This window comes from Ahaetulla prasina, chromosome 3 (assembly GCF_028640845.1).
Source record: "Ahaetulla prasina isolate Xishuangbanna chromosome 3, ASM2864084v1, whole genome shotgun sequence".
Lineage (NCBI taxonomy): Eukaryota > Metazoa > Chordata > Lepidosauria > Squamata > Colubridae > Ahaetulla > Ahaetulla prasina.
The window spans coordinates 124,703,927-124,716,773 of record NC_080541.1 but is presented as its reverse complement, the minus strand read 5'-3'; the positions used below and the strand labels follow the sequence as shown (position 1 = coordinate 124,716,773).

The window sequence follows — 12,847 nt, the reverse complement described above, 5'->3', positions numbered from 1 at the left end:
TATCAACAGACCCCTTACATCCTGGACACAAACGGTTTCAACTTCTCCCCTCAAGACTCTGCTATAGGCCAAAGCAATTAGACACAAAGACAATTTCTTCCCCCATGCCATTACTCTGCTAAACATCTAACTCCCACAGCACTGTTTTAGACCTAAAGATGTTTACCCATGTAGTAGGCTCTATTACTATCATCCTTGTCATCTTCTCATTCCTCACCTCTCCTACTATCTTCTTCTATTGGTATATTATAATTTATCAATTGTTGCTTGTATCTTATGCTTTATTATTGTATGATTTATGATCTATGACTTATCACTTTGCTATCTGTATGAACATTGAAAGCTTATGTACCGGAGAATTCCTTGTGTGTCTAATCACACTTGGCCAATAAAGAATTCTCTTCTATTCTATCTAAAAAAACCAATTTTAAAGCTACTTGGTCAACCAATATAAAGCAGCTTTCATTTCTTTGATTTGTAGAAAAGGGAAAGATTCAACGCATTCTGAAGCCTATATATCCATCTCTTTTACTATCTATGGATTATACGGTTTTAATAGTAATTCTTGCTAAGTGGCTTTTTAACTGAAATGATACATCCTGACCAGATGGGCTTTATCTCAGGAATACGGTATATAAGATATTAGATTCTAATGTATCGCTTTGAAATATATTTCTTGTTAAGGTAAATCAGAAAAATAAAAAAGTAGCTATGAGCTTTCTTGATGCTGAAAGAAGTTTTTGACAATTTGGAATCACCTTTTTGTTTTGTAGTTTTGAGGAAAAAAAGATTTTGGCCATATTTTTTGTCTATGGGTACAGAGCATTTATAAAGAAAAAAGGCAACATTTTTGTTAATAGTCTTATTACAGCAATATGCAAAATCCAAGAGGACAAGACAAGGGAGTTTCCTTTCTCATTTTGTTTTTACTGGCACTGGAACCACTGGAAATTCAGCTATACCAAAATAACAAAATTTGGTGCAGAAATAACCGCACAAAAACATAAATTTGTGAACTTCTTTGCTGATGATTACTTCTAATTGCTCAGCCTAAAGAGATTTTAACATGGCTGATGGAGCATGCATAACAATATGGTTCAATGTCAAGTTATTGGAATAATGAAGAAAAGTCCTCAAATGTTGACATGGAATCTGACAGGAAAAAAAAAGCAACGTGTGTATCAAATCACAGATGCTAAGAAGTTCAATATTCAGAGGTTCCCCCCCCCCCCGTAGAAAAAAATAAAATTTAAGAATAATTATTTACCATCTTAGAAAAACAGCAGATATTTCCAGATGGGAAAAATGTAAAATTATCCTGGATTGAAAGAATTGCAGCAGTTAAATATTCTACCAAGGTTTAATTTCTTTTTCATGATTTCAGTCTTTTTTGAGAATAAGTTACTAAATAACTGGCATAGACAAGTAACAAATTCTAACAAAAGACCAAGAATTAAACTCATGCAACTGAGTTAAGAGAACAAGGTTGCCTATAGCCTCTGAATTTCAGACTGTTATTATCTTAGGAATGGAACGTGTCTCAGGATAATATTGCAGAATCCAATCTGTGTCGTCACCGAGAGCAGCCTTCTGAGCTTTCAGACTTATGATGGTGCTCATCTTCAGGGAAATTTTCTCATTTTATATACTGTCTGCTGCGTTTTATAATAAACAAGTTTGTTTTAGCAAACATGTTGTATTTATTCATTTAAGCCACGATTAGTAAAGAAAACTCAGAATATTGACTCAGAATATCACAGCCTAGCATGACATGGCCCATGCTGATCCACAGCCCAGGGGTTGGAGGCCTCTGGCTTAGTGCTATTCTGTTTCTTTTCTAGGCTCAAAGAACCTCAAGTGGCAACTGAGAAGAAATAATCCTTGCTAATATTAGTAAATACATTTTTTTGCATATAGAATCCATTATTGAGGGCGGAAATCAAATATTTTCATGTTGGAATGCCCAGAGGCATTTGTCTGATCTTAGAAATGTAATACTGGATTAATTAGACACTGACTTGATCAAGAAAACAATCAGTAATTAAAGCACAACTTGTCCCTGATGAATATTTTTGAAGGGAACTGAGACCTAGATTTACTCAGAACAAACAGCATATGAACAAATGTACTTTATTTGAACGACTGGTAAACTATTTGGATAATTTATAAATCACTTTATTTACAGACTTTATTCTCTTAAAGTACATCTCAAAATAACAAAGGTATTTACATTGGTGTAAAGAGACTATACTGCTTTATTTTACATTTCAAAATTACATGAACCTTAACACCCTGTATTCTACCAAGCTGTACTACACAAAGAAGTGTGTACATTGGCTGAAATTGGCCTGGAAACCTATGAATAAATTACTTACATAAACACATAGGCAGGAACAGTATCTGCACAGCACAGTATGCAAGGAAGAATAGTTTCTCCAAGACAACTCTGCAAATGTACAGCAAAGGCTCTCCCAAAACATTTATTTACTACAATGTGTTATAATGTATAGTTTTTTTACTCTTTATTCATGAGATTTTAAATTAATTCAGATGAGTTTTGCTTGTTTATATTGACAATGTACAATTTACAAATAATTATTTTTACAACTGTCAAAACTGTTTTTGCTGCTGGAACATAAGTCAATCAATTCTGATTAAATAACAAACTTGCTTGGAAAAAAAAGGCTTTACTGTGCAGTGACTTCAAAGGTCTCTGAATGCTGTGCTATGGTATTTCTTTAGTGAATACACACTTTTATTCAAGTATTGCAAAAAATGCTAAGGCCACGTTTTTTTTGAAGATCATCCATTTGTCCTCCTCCCCCTTGCCAAACAGGCCATAAAACCTTGCTGTTAAATTTTCTGAAATACTGGAGCACTGAAAAGGCGACAGGTTACAATCCATGTAACAACTGTCCTATTCGAGCCTCCCTTTGAAGTAAATGGTGATTATACAACAACACATAAAATAGTTCTTTTGGTGATGGTTTTGCATTTAAATTGAGCTTTAATAGGACTTCTTTAGGAATTTATCTTAAATCTATAGGTCAGGAACAGAGCCACAAAGATTGTTGCTCTTTATATTTGCATACATTTGTAGGTATGCAATCTTCCTCAAAATTTCATTTTAATGTTTAATGAATTAAAATTCATTTTAATACAGACTAAAAAGCACTAACAGTCCTTATTTTCTAGCTGCCCTATATATATATATATATTATTGTCAGTGTTTTTCTCTAAAGTGAATTCTGATGGCTGGGCATAATATAATTTAATATATTCAGGATATATTCTTCAAGACAATTAGCAATTCTTTGTCATAATTAAACTCCTCTATGCTGCTTAAGTCCATTCCGAACTCTGATGGAAAAAGGACAACCTTCTAAAGGATTCACTGGGCACTGTGTTAAAATTCACTTTCACATTTAGTATACACAATGATTATGCCTGTATTTGCATGCAAATAAAAAAAAGGAAAATGATACTCAGTTATGTGAATTCATGAATTTGTGGGTGACAGCAGCATGTATTGCATGTTTATACATACATAAGATTTCTCAAAGTGAGCTAGAGGTATTATAGTGAATCTCCAAAAATGTTTTTAAGTGTGTTTTTCCAGAGTAGCTACATGGCCCTCCAATCTCACTTGCAGGAATAATTAAGCACTGTAGAAAACTATAATAATAAGTAGGTTGTTTCTGCGAGATGGTGCAAAAGTTGAATCTGGTAGCCATAATCACTGAAATCAACAGGTATTTGAGCACAAGTCTCCAGCCCTTTTTTTATGATAGAGAACTTCAGTATAATCCCTCTCTAGCAGGGGGAAAAACCATAGAGGCATCAATATTTGGGGTCATCTGGATGGAGGAAGCAGAAAGGGGATTTGGGGAAGAAGAACACATCCTTAATATGTCAGTGCAATGAGCAAAAGGTTGCCCAGAGCAGCTATTTAAGGCAAGTAGCTATGCATTCTTTCCTTACTCAGTTTCTCATTTTGCAGATACCCTCTTCACCCAGTCTTTTCAAGTGCAAGATGTGATTAGGTAATTAGCCAAAAGGGAAATTCCTTCTCAAGAATCCCAGTGTTAACAGCCCTTAAGGGCCTACACCATACCAGCCGGATACCATACTAGAAATTGTGCAGCTTTGGTAACATGCAGTTCAGCTTTTAAATCAGTTTAGCTGAAACTTAGTTGAATGTATGGTATCTGTAGTGAGCAGTCAGAAGTATCTTTAAGGATAACGTGAATTCCCAAAACTATGCCACATACAGTTGTGGGAAGAAGAAAAATGCCATATAAGGCCTGAATGGATTGCCCTTTCTGGTGTATGTGGACCTGATGAGACAATATTGAAGACCATTCCTTCACAGACAAAATTGTGGCTAAAATGTTCCTGGATTCATGCTCAAGTAATTGTTGCCTTGCAAAAAATTCTATAACAGCCACAGTTCTCTCAGTTTAAATCTATACCATATGTAGGCCCCGTTCCTCTAGATTTGATTGCAGTGAAACCTTTGCACCGCTATTGATCACAGCAACAAATCTGAGTTAAGCAATATACTGTATACATTATTCTATTGCTTTAATCACCTTGGGCATATCTATATTCTGTTTGATCAATATTGCTATCAGTTTAAGTTGGTGACTTCCCCAATCCTCTGCTTGGATATTCCCTTGATTCTCATAATTTAGCTATGTAGGTAGGGCAAAAGACATGGATGACCCCAAAAGGGCAAAACATAAAACCGTTAGAAAATGGCCTCGTTTGTTTCAAAACAGAGAAAAAAAGCCCAGTAACTTCGTTTAGGTATTAAATATGCATTAAAAACATTCTGAGGTTCAGTACGAAAAGTACTGAACTCATAGCAGCTTGCTCCACCAGATTTGTTCAAAGTTGACATTTACATGCTAGTAAAGTCTATGTGCTAGTTATTCTGTCTTTTGTTCTTTTAGCCCATTTATGTATAATTAATCATCCCAAGTTTACAAATGTGATTCTATCAATCTATGAGCATTTCTGATTGCACGCCAACAACTTTTTAAAAAATATATTTTCTGGTTAAAAGGAGCTATCTTGGTTGTGTGTTACTGTGCAAACAGCAAACAAGTCAAAAAAGTTTCAGAAGAGATCCACAAGAGAGTACTGGCAGACATATATTGACTGGAAGACCAAGAAACTAAAGATGAAAGGAAAAAGGACATAAATAGGCGCATAGTCTTTGGAATGCCTCCTCCTATGCTTTGGAACGCTGTCTCTGCTGGGATATATTAACAGATTTTGAATCCACTCCGATTCAATGTTTCCTCAAGTAATCCAGATTTCAAATTAAGGCATCAGTAGTCAAGCCTAGATTATTTTGTGTTCCCTGGGGAAAACTTTGGGGGTGGGGGAAGAGGAATGGAGGCAGTATGAGCCACACTGGGTTTGATAGTGGCCCACTCTAACAGTCATGGAAATCTTGGCAAAAGGGTTTTTGATATCCCATTTCCCTTTCCAAGTACATTAGTTTGATGTAACATGTGCCTCTTCACAATCCGTTTCTACCCCACGGTGGGAAAAAAACCGTGCATTTGGATCTTTGTAGACTCTTGTCTCTGATGCATTTCTTGCACATAGTATGACACAGATGCATTCCTAATGTACAGATATTCTGACGTTTTAAATCCTGTAACAGTGCATTCATAGAGCACTCGACAATTATTTTTTAGGAGTTATAAAATAAGTTATAACAAATGTCACAAGCATAAAAAAATCAGGTCCAGAGTCAAGCACTGAGTATCACTCTCTTTGGTACATACACTCCTAACCCTAGCTAGTTCAAGTAATGGTTTCACCGGTACATTACAGTAAGGTGGTAAGCAAGGGAGGAATCAAAGGGATCAATGGCCCACATTATGTAAGCATTTTTTCCTATCTCTCACATATTAAAATCCTGAGAGAATCCTGAGTACCATTTACTTAGGAGCAGCTGGTGGTTCACTGAGGAAAAAACAAATATAGTGGAAAAGTAGAAAAAGTATCCCAGATTAACTGTTTAAGAAATGGAAATAAAAATTTAGTTGAAAAAAAGGAGCGTAACTCCTCAGATCCACATGCATTAATCCAATGACAGAAGATCCATAATGAGACAAAAATATTAAAATTACATAAGACTGAGGAACAGCTACTTGGTTGGACTGACATACATTGTTAAATCAGAAAACAGAGTTATAAATTACACATAAAACAAAGTAGAGCAGTTATTAAAATGAAGAATGTTTACTAGTAACTTGAATTTCCATCATTGGGTTCTTGGTGCTCCATCCCAACCATTTTCAAACTGCCAATATCGAAAGAACAAATGCCAAGTATTATTGTATATACTGAATTGGCAAAAGCATTTTGGAGGAGGGGTAGCCTTTTTGGAATAAATCCAGTGTAGGAGATCCAAAGGCAGCACAGGAAGAGGAGATGTTGTATCACTTCTCAGCCAATCAATTTTGGAAAAAAAATATGGTTTGATGTTAGACAGACAACAATTTCTGTTTTTCAATGATCTGATTGAGGAGATCAATAGTCTCTCTAATTAAGGCCTCAAAAATCCCATCTGCTAGCTGCATCTTCACATACAGCTCATCTTCATCATAGTTCACCCACTGAGCCTCTTCTTCATGCAATTCTTGAACCTTAGAATTAGAAAGGGGAGGGAGAAAAGTCACCACTATTAATATACTACTCCGTAAACATATATAATAAAAATTATTATTGTAAATCCATCTAACCATCATTATATAAAAGCTACAGATTTTCAATGACTCACAGGAAAGAAAACGAATAATAATTCCTAGATATATTACAATGAAAACAAAAACTAAAAATAGGATGATATCACTATTTATGAAGTCACTAAGAGTCAACACTAACTTGCTATCAATAAATCAATAAATCAATCACCATCACTTATCAATGTCTCTGGCCATTCCGGTAAGCCAGGCTTTGGCGTGACTCATATTCCACTGAAATTACTCATGTTACTTATGAAATGTTAGTAACTTTAAGCCTGTTCATGCTTTGCAACAGTGCCAGCATTATTAAATAGTTCCATATCCACTGAGGTTATGGCAGCCATTATTTTCTCACCCCTCTCCTTCCTCTCAACTCATTAATTTTTCTTTCACATATTTATTTTGCAATTTGATTTTCATTCTTCAATGTACATTTATAATGGTCACTCATTTTCGTTTTCAGTCTACATTTCCTGAACAGCTATACCTTCTTAACCTCATATCTTGCTTTATCATGCATATTTAAATACCCAATTCCTAAAAATTAAACATACTTTTGCTTTTTTAATTTAGTCAACTCTTATTTTCACTTTGGAAAGTGGTTAGAAGTACACTTTTCCACTGATATTTATTCTTTACAATAGACCAAATACAATCCATTACCTTTCGACCAGCAATTGCAAATCTTGAACTTCTCCATCAATTTCCCCATCTGTAATAAATATTTCTCAACAAGCATGCCTTCATCTCTTTGCCCTATTTCTTTTTGCCATTTATGAATAATCTGCAATCATTCACTCGATTTTTGTGTTAAAAACAACAATCATATTTCTTGTTGTATCTGCTGAAAATCAATTTGGGTTTTCAACCAACAACAAGGCACCATTTTTTCCATTTTTTTCACGTCTCTAAGGTTACAAGCATATCTCTATCTATAAATACATTAAACAATCAAACAGCCTACTGTACAGTGAGTTGGTTCTGATTGAAGTGGCCTATATACATTTGTAAATAATAATAATAAAAATCCCTATTCTGCTTAAAGATCTTAATTTGGAAATGCCTAATTTTAGTTGACATTTATCCATAGTTTATATGGATGAGTACACACAAGGAAAAATATGATTCTTGAAAAGCACAGAAAAGGATACATTTAATTTCCCTGTCTACAATCTTTCTGCTTAGGAGGGCTGAAAGCAAAACTGGGAAAGAAGAACAAGCTAATATGTAAACAACATTAGATCTAACCCATTTTTTTCAAACCATGCAGGTTGCTAAGTATTTATGCCTGACTACGATGCACAATTGAAAAAACAATTACTAACCAATATGTGATCCACTCTATCTTTTTTCTTCCGTCCAAATTTCATCATTTTCTGCCAGTCTGTTTTATTATTTGATTCCTTTCTCAAATTTAAGAGCTTTAAAACCTCAGCTGTTATAAAGACCTTGGGTAAAGGAGAAATAAAAAAATAATGAATGCTAAGTAAATACATTTTTTCTAGTTGCAATATCAATTCTACAAGTAGCTTTCAGGGAGAAGATTGCTAGTGATGTCGTAGTCATGACATATATGCAACAGAAAACACATTGTATTGTTAGGTAATTACAACTATAGTAAAGCAGCTTGGTAGGCAACTCTAGAAATATCCATGAAGTTCATTATGAATTATGACACTGATTCAACTGTTGTACATTCCAGTATATAGATAAATGCAGCATCAGGCATTGGAACTATCCCCACCCCTTGACTTATTAATCCAGGTACAGCTATTATTAGTTGCTGTATTGGAAGGATTTTAATTCTTTATATACTGGTTATCATTCATTGTATTTTTTTGAAAAAAAATTGCATGTTAGATGTAAGCCATCTTGGTTGGCTTTGTAACTGGAACAGTGTTAAATATTGACAATTAAAGCCTTCATTATTTTAGTTTTAAGAAATAGAAGCATTCATCCACATCCTGTTTCAAATTAATTTTTAAATGAAATCAACAATAGAGTAAGAAGAAACTATAGTGTGAAAATGCAGACTCATCTTGGAATATGACTGATAGTGTAAGAAAATTATTTTTTTCAAATGAAAAATAATTTATTTTTCAAATAAAAATGCATGATAAAATTCCATGGGACTTCACATTTTACCTCAAGTTCTAGGTCAGTGGTTCTCAGCACAGACTGGGGACTCCTGGGAGTGCCCAAGATCCTTTCAGAGAGTCCATGAAGACAAATAAAGCTTTTAAAACTTCTCAGTTTTAAACCTTAATAAATATTCATAAATATAACCCATGTAAACCAAAGCTGTTTGGGACCCTCAATCATTTTAAAGAATGTAACGACGTCGTAAGACCAAAACATCTGAGAACTGCTATCTAGATGAACTGCACTTTATTTCTATAAATGTATTTGAAGTTCAATCTATTAATCTTATTCCTACTTTTATTTCTTCAAGATCACTTGGATCTTTAACTCGTCGAAAGTAACCAGAAATTATCCTGCTGGGTTTCATCCATAACGGCTGATTCAAATTTGGATCTTCTGCAAAGATTTCTTCAAAAATCTCTCTTGTTAAATCAAACACAGCCTTAATAAAAATAAAAGAAACATTGTATTAGCATTGTATATTATAATACCATATCATTTTTCAAAGAACCAAAAAAAAATATTAATGAAAGTAATTATGCTGAATATTACTATTTTATTTTATTTTATTTTTATTTTATTTGCATTTATATCCCGCCCTTCTCCGAAGACTCAGGGCGGCTTACACTATGTCAGGCAATAGTCTTCATCCATTTTGTATACTATATACAAAGTCAACTTATTGCCCCCAACAATCTGGGTCCTCATTTTACCTACCTTATAAAGGATGGAAGGCTGAGTCAACCTTGGGCCTGGTGGGACTTGAACCTGCAATATTGCAAGCAGTTGCTGTTAATAACAGGCTGCATTAGCCTGTTGAGCCACCAGAGGCCACTATGCAGCAAGTGGAATATAATTTTGTTTAACTATTGCATTCTGGGGATAAGATTTTTATTGTTTTTAGTGCTTTTGAAAAATGTCTCCATATCCTCTTTTCTCTTTTACACTTCATTGTATCTGTCAAACACACCATATCTTGTTTTATATTGCATTTTATCACTGAGTCTAAAATAACATTTTTTTAAAGAGATTGGGGACTCCTTTGATACATTTCCACTATGTTTATACATTTCCCAATGATGAGATAAATGCCATACCTGTTGGTAGATTTGTTTACTAACGGTTTCAATGTCATCATTTTCGGGGGATTCGTTCATGTCTCTGGGGTTGCTGAGGGCCTGAAGATCATGCCCCAACTCTTTGCATTTCCATAGCTTCTCAGCTGCTGCATGCACCAATTCTTCCACTTCTTCTGCAACATATGGTGCAGCCAAAGGTTCTTCACTTGGCTTTGGGGACACTTTTGGCAGCTCTATCTTAGGTAATACTGCTGATTCTTCCGCTTGGTTTTGAGGGAGCTTATGTGAGCTCAAGCCAAAATCCTCATCAAACCAATCTTGGTCATCTCCCAACACATTCAGAAACTCCCGGCTAAGTTCCAGTTCTGCCAGCCTCTTGGCAAGTTCTTCCTGTCCACTGGCACCAAACACAGGGCTTTCCTAAATAATAAGAAAGTGATTTATTACTTAGAACCTTAAGTATTCCCTGCACTATGCTCCTGATTTTGATAAATATTATTCATTAATGCTTTAAGATTTAACGATATATAGTCATATTTTCTTAGGGTGCAAGAAAGTGGGATACAGAGAAAGTCTAATGGCTTTTACTAGAGGACCCATGGAGATATGCCCTTGGTAGGGGACTATATAGAGCAAGTCACATGTGGAAGCCCCAGTTAGTTAAATGGAAATGATACAACAGCAGTAATCTATGGATTGAATCCCTAATAAAGAAATAATATTCAAGAATACAATTCTATACCCAGAAAACTAAAACACTTAACATGGAAAAATGTATTAACTAGGATTATAATGACCCATATTCAATTCCTTATTATCCTACTTATTGTATTCTTATGAGGATATAATTAGATGGAAATATAGATGATTTTTGCTCCTTCAAGAAAGACATGATATAAACAAATAAATAACTGCAGTTCTTGTTCAAGTTTCATGGATAAACAAAACAAAACAAAACAAAACAAAGAATGTGAATTCAGTTGTTAGGATCCCAAATTTAAAAAAGTAAACCAAACATTCTAAACCTAAAGGTTAGACCAAATCAAGTATAAAATATTGAATGAAATCTTTATATTTTATTTTCTCAAAGGCTCTCCTCTTTGCCTTTTAATAAGTCACTTCTGAAACACTAGAGTTCTAAAAGCAGTTCGTGACATATATAATTTGTTGTTGAAACAGTAAGTTCAATTTATTGTCTTCAGCTTCTTTTACAAAAAAAAATATAACTGCAATTTATTGTAAATTGAGATGCTTTGTCATCTCCCATAATGCCTATTGATGGGGTTCTGATACCGCAGAGAGGAGATACTTGCAATATTGGGATCCTTGTAGACTCATGCCTACTGTTATATAGGTAGGTGGAGCCCCTAGCTCAAAGGGCTTTTGACCAGATTCTGTAGTAGTTTTTTGTCACCACATTACAAAAAATATGTTGAGACTTTGGAAAAAGTGCAAAGAAGAGCAACTAGGATGATTAAAGATCTGGAGAAAAAACATATGAAGAACGGCTGCAGGAATTGAATATAGGCAGTTTAGAGAAAAGAAGGACTAGGGGTGACATGATAGCAGTAGTCCAGTATTTGAAAGGCTATCACAAAGAAAAGGGGACAACTTATTTTCCAAAGCACCAGATGGCAAGAAAAGAAACAATGGATGGAAACTAATCAAAAAGAGAAGCAACCTGGAATTAAGTATAAACTTCCTAACAGTGAGGACAATTAAACAGTGGAACAGCTTGCCTTTAGAAGTTGTAGGGACTTCATCACTGGAGGTTTTTAAGAAAAGACTGGACAACCATCTATTTGAAATGGTATAGGGCTGTGATGGCAAACCTATGGCACGCATGCCTGAAGTGGCACATGGAGCCATGTCGCCTGGCACATGTGGCGTCGCCAGTTCGTCTTCCAGGTTTCTGGCGCACATGAATGCACAACGATCAGCTGGCCCCTTTGCGTGGGGCAGTGCCAGAAACTGGAAGAGCTGGTCTTCCGTTTTCCTGTGAGCATCTGTGCTGGCCAGCTGATCGTTGCGCTTGCATGCATGCCAGAAACCCGGAAGAGTAGCTGGCTGGAGCACATGTATGCATTTCATTTTCAGGCATGTGCATGCTCAGTGCTGAAAAGGTTCGCCATCACTGGTATAGGGTTTCCTGCTTCAGCAGGAGTTTGGACTAGAAGTCCTCCCTTCCAGCTCTATTCTGACTGATTTATTGATTTAGCCTCACCTAAAAACAGAAGACCCTTGTGACATTGATTGATTGATTGATTGATTTGATTGATTGATTACAGGGGCGCGCTGAGGATTTTGTTCAATATCTGTCTGATAAAATCACTCAGATTCGGGACGGCTTGGACATTGATTGGATAGATTCAGGCGGGATGACGGGGACAGGTCTTGAGAATGTTATCTGGGCGGAGTTCGATCCTGTGACTCCTGAGGACATGGACAGGTTGCTGGGCAGGTTGAACTCCACCACATGTTTATTGGACCCGTGTCCCTCCTGGATGGTGCTGGCCACCCGGGAGGTTACACGAGGCTGGCTCCAGGAAGTTACCAACGCTTCTTTGTTGGAGGGTGTCTTCCCCGCTGCTTTGAAAGAGGCGGTGGTGAGGCCCTCCCAAGAAGCCCTCCTGGACCCGGCTGTTTTAGCTAACTATCGTCCAGTCTCCAACCTTCGCTTTTAGCGAAGGTTGTTGAAATGTGGTGGCAAATCAGCTTCCTCAACACCTGGAGGAAACTGTCTATCTGGACCCGTTCCAGTCCGGCTTCAGACCCGTTACAGCACCGAGACGGCTTTGGTCGCGTTGGTGGATGACCTCTGGAGAGCCCGGGACAGGGGTTGTTCCTCTGTCCTGGTTC

At 36.0% G+C, this 12,847-nt stretch overlaps 1 protein-coding gene across 3 annotated transcripts in view; it reads right to left on the bottom strand.

Moving 5' to 3' along the window:
• Positions 1-2,159: 2,159 nt before the first annotated feature.
• CEP350 (centrosomal protein 350) overlaps positions 2,160-12,847 on the bottom strand; it is a 108,434-nt gene continuing 97,746 nt past the window's right edge. For all 3 annotated transcript variants that reach the window (XM_058175292.1, XM_058175294.1, XM_058175293.1), the window contains 4 exons: positions 10,007-10,408; positions 9,205-9,351; positions 8,093-8,215; positions 2,160-6,668 (listed from right to left, as the gene is read on the bottom strand). In XM_058175292.1, coding sequence (XP_058031275.1) covers positions 6,507-6,668; positions 8,093-8,215; positions 9,205-9,351; positions 10,007-10,408 — 834 coding nt within the window. In that variant the 3' untranslated portion in view covers positions 2,160-6,506. The remainder of the gene's footprint in view (positions 6,669-8,092; positions 8,216-9,204; positions 9,352-10,006; positions 10,409-12,847) is intronic.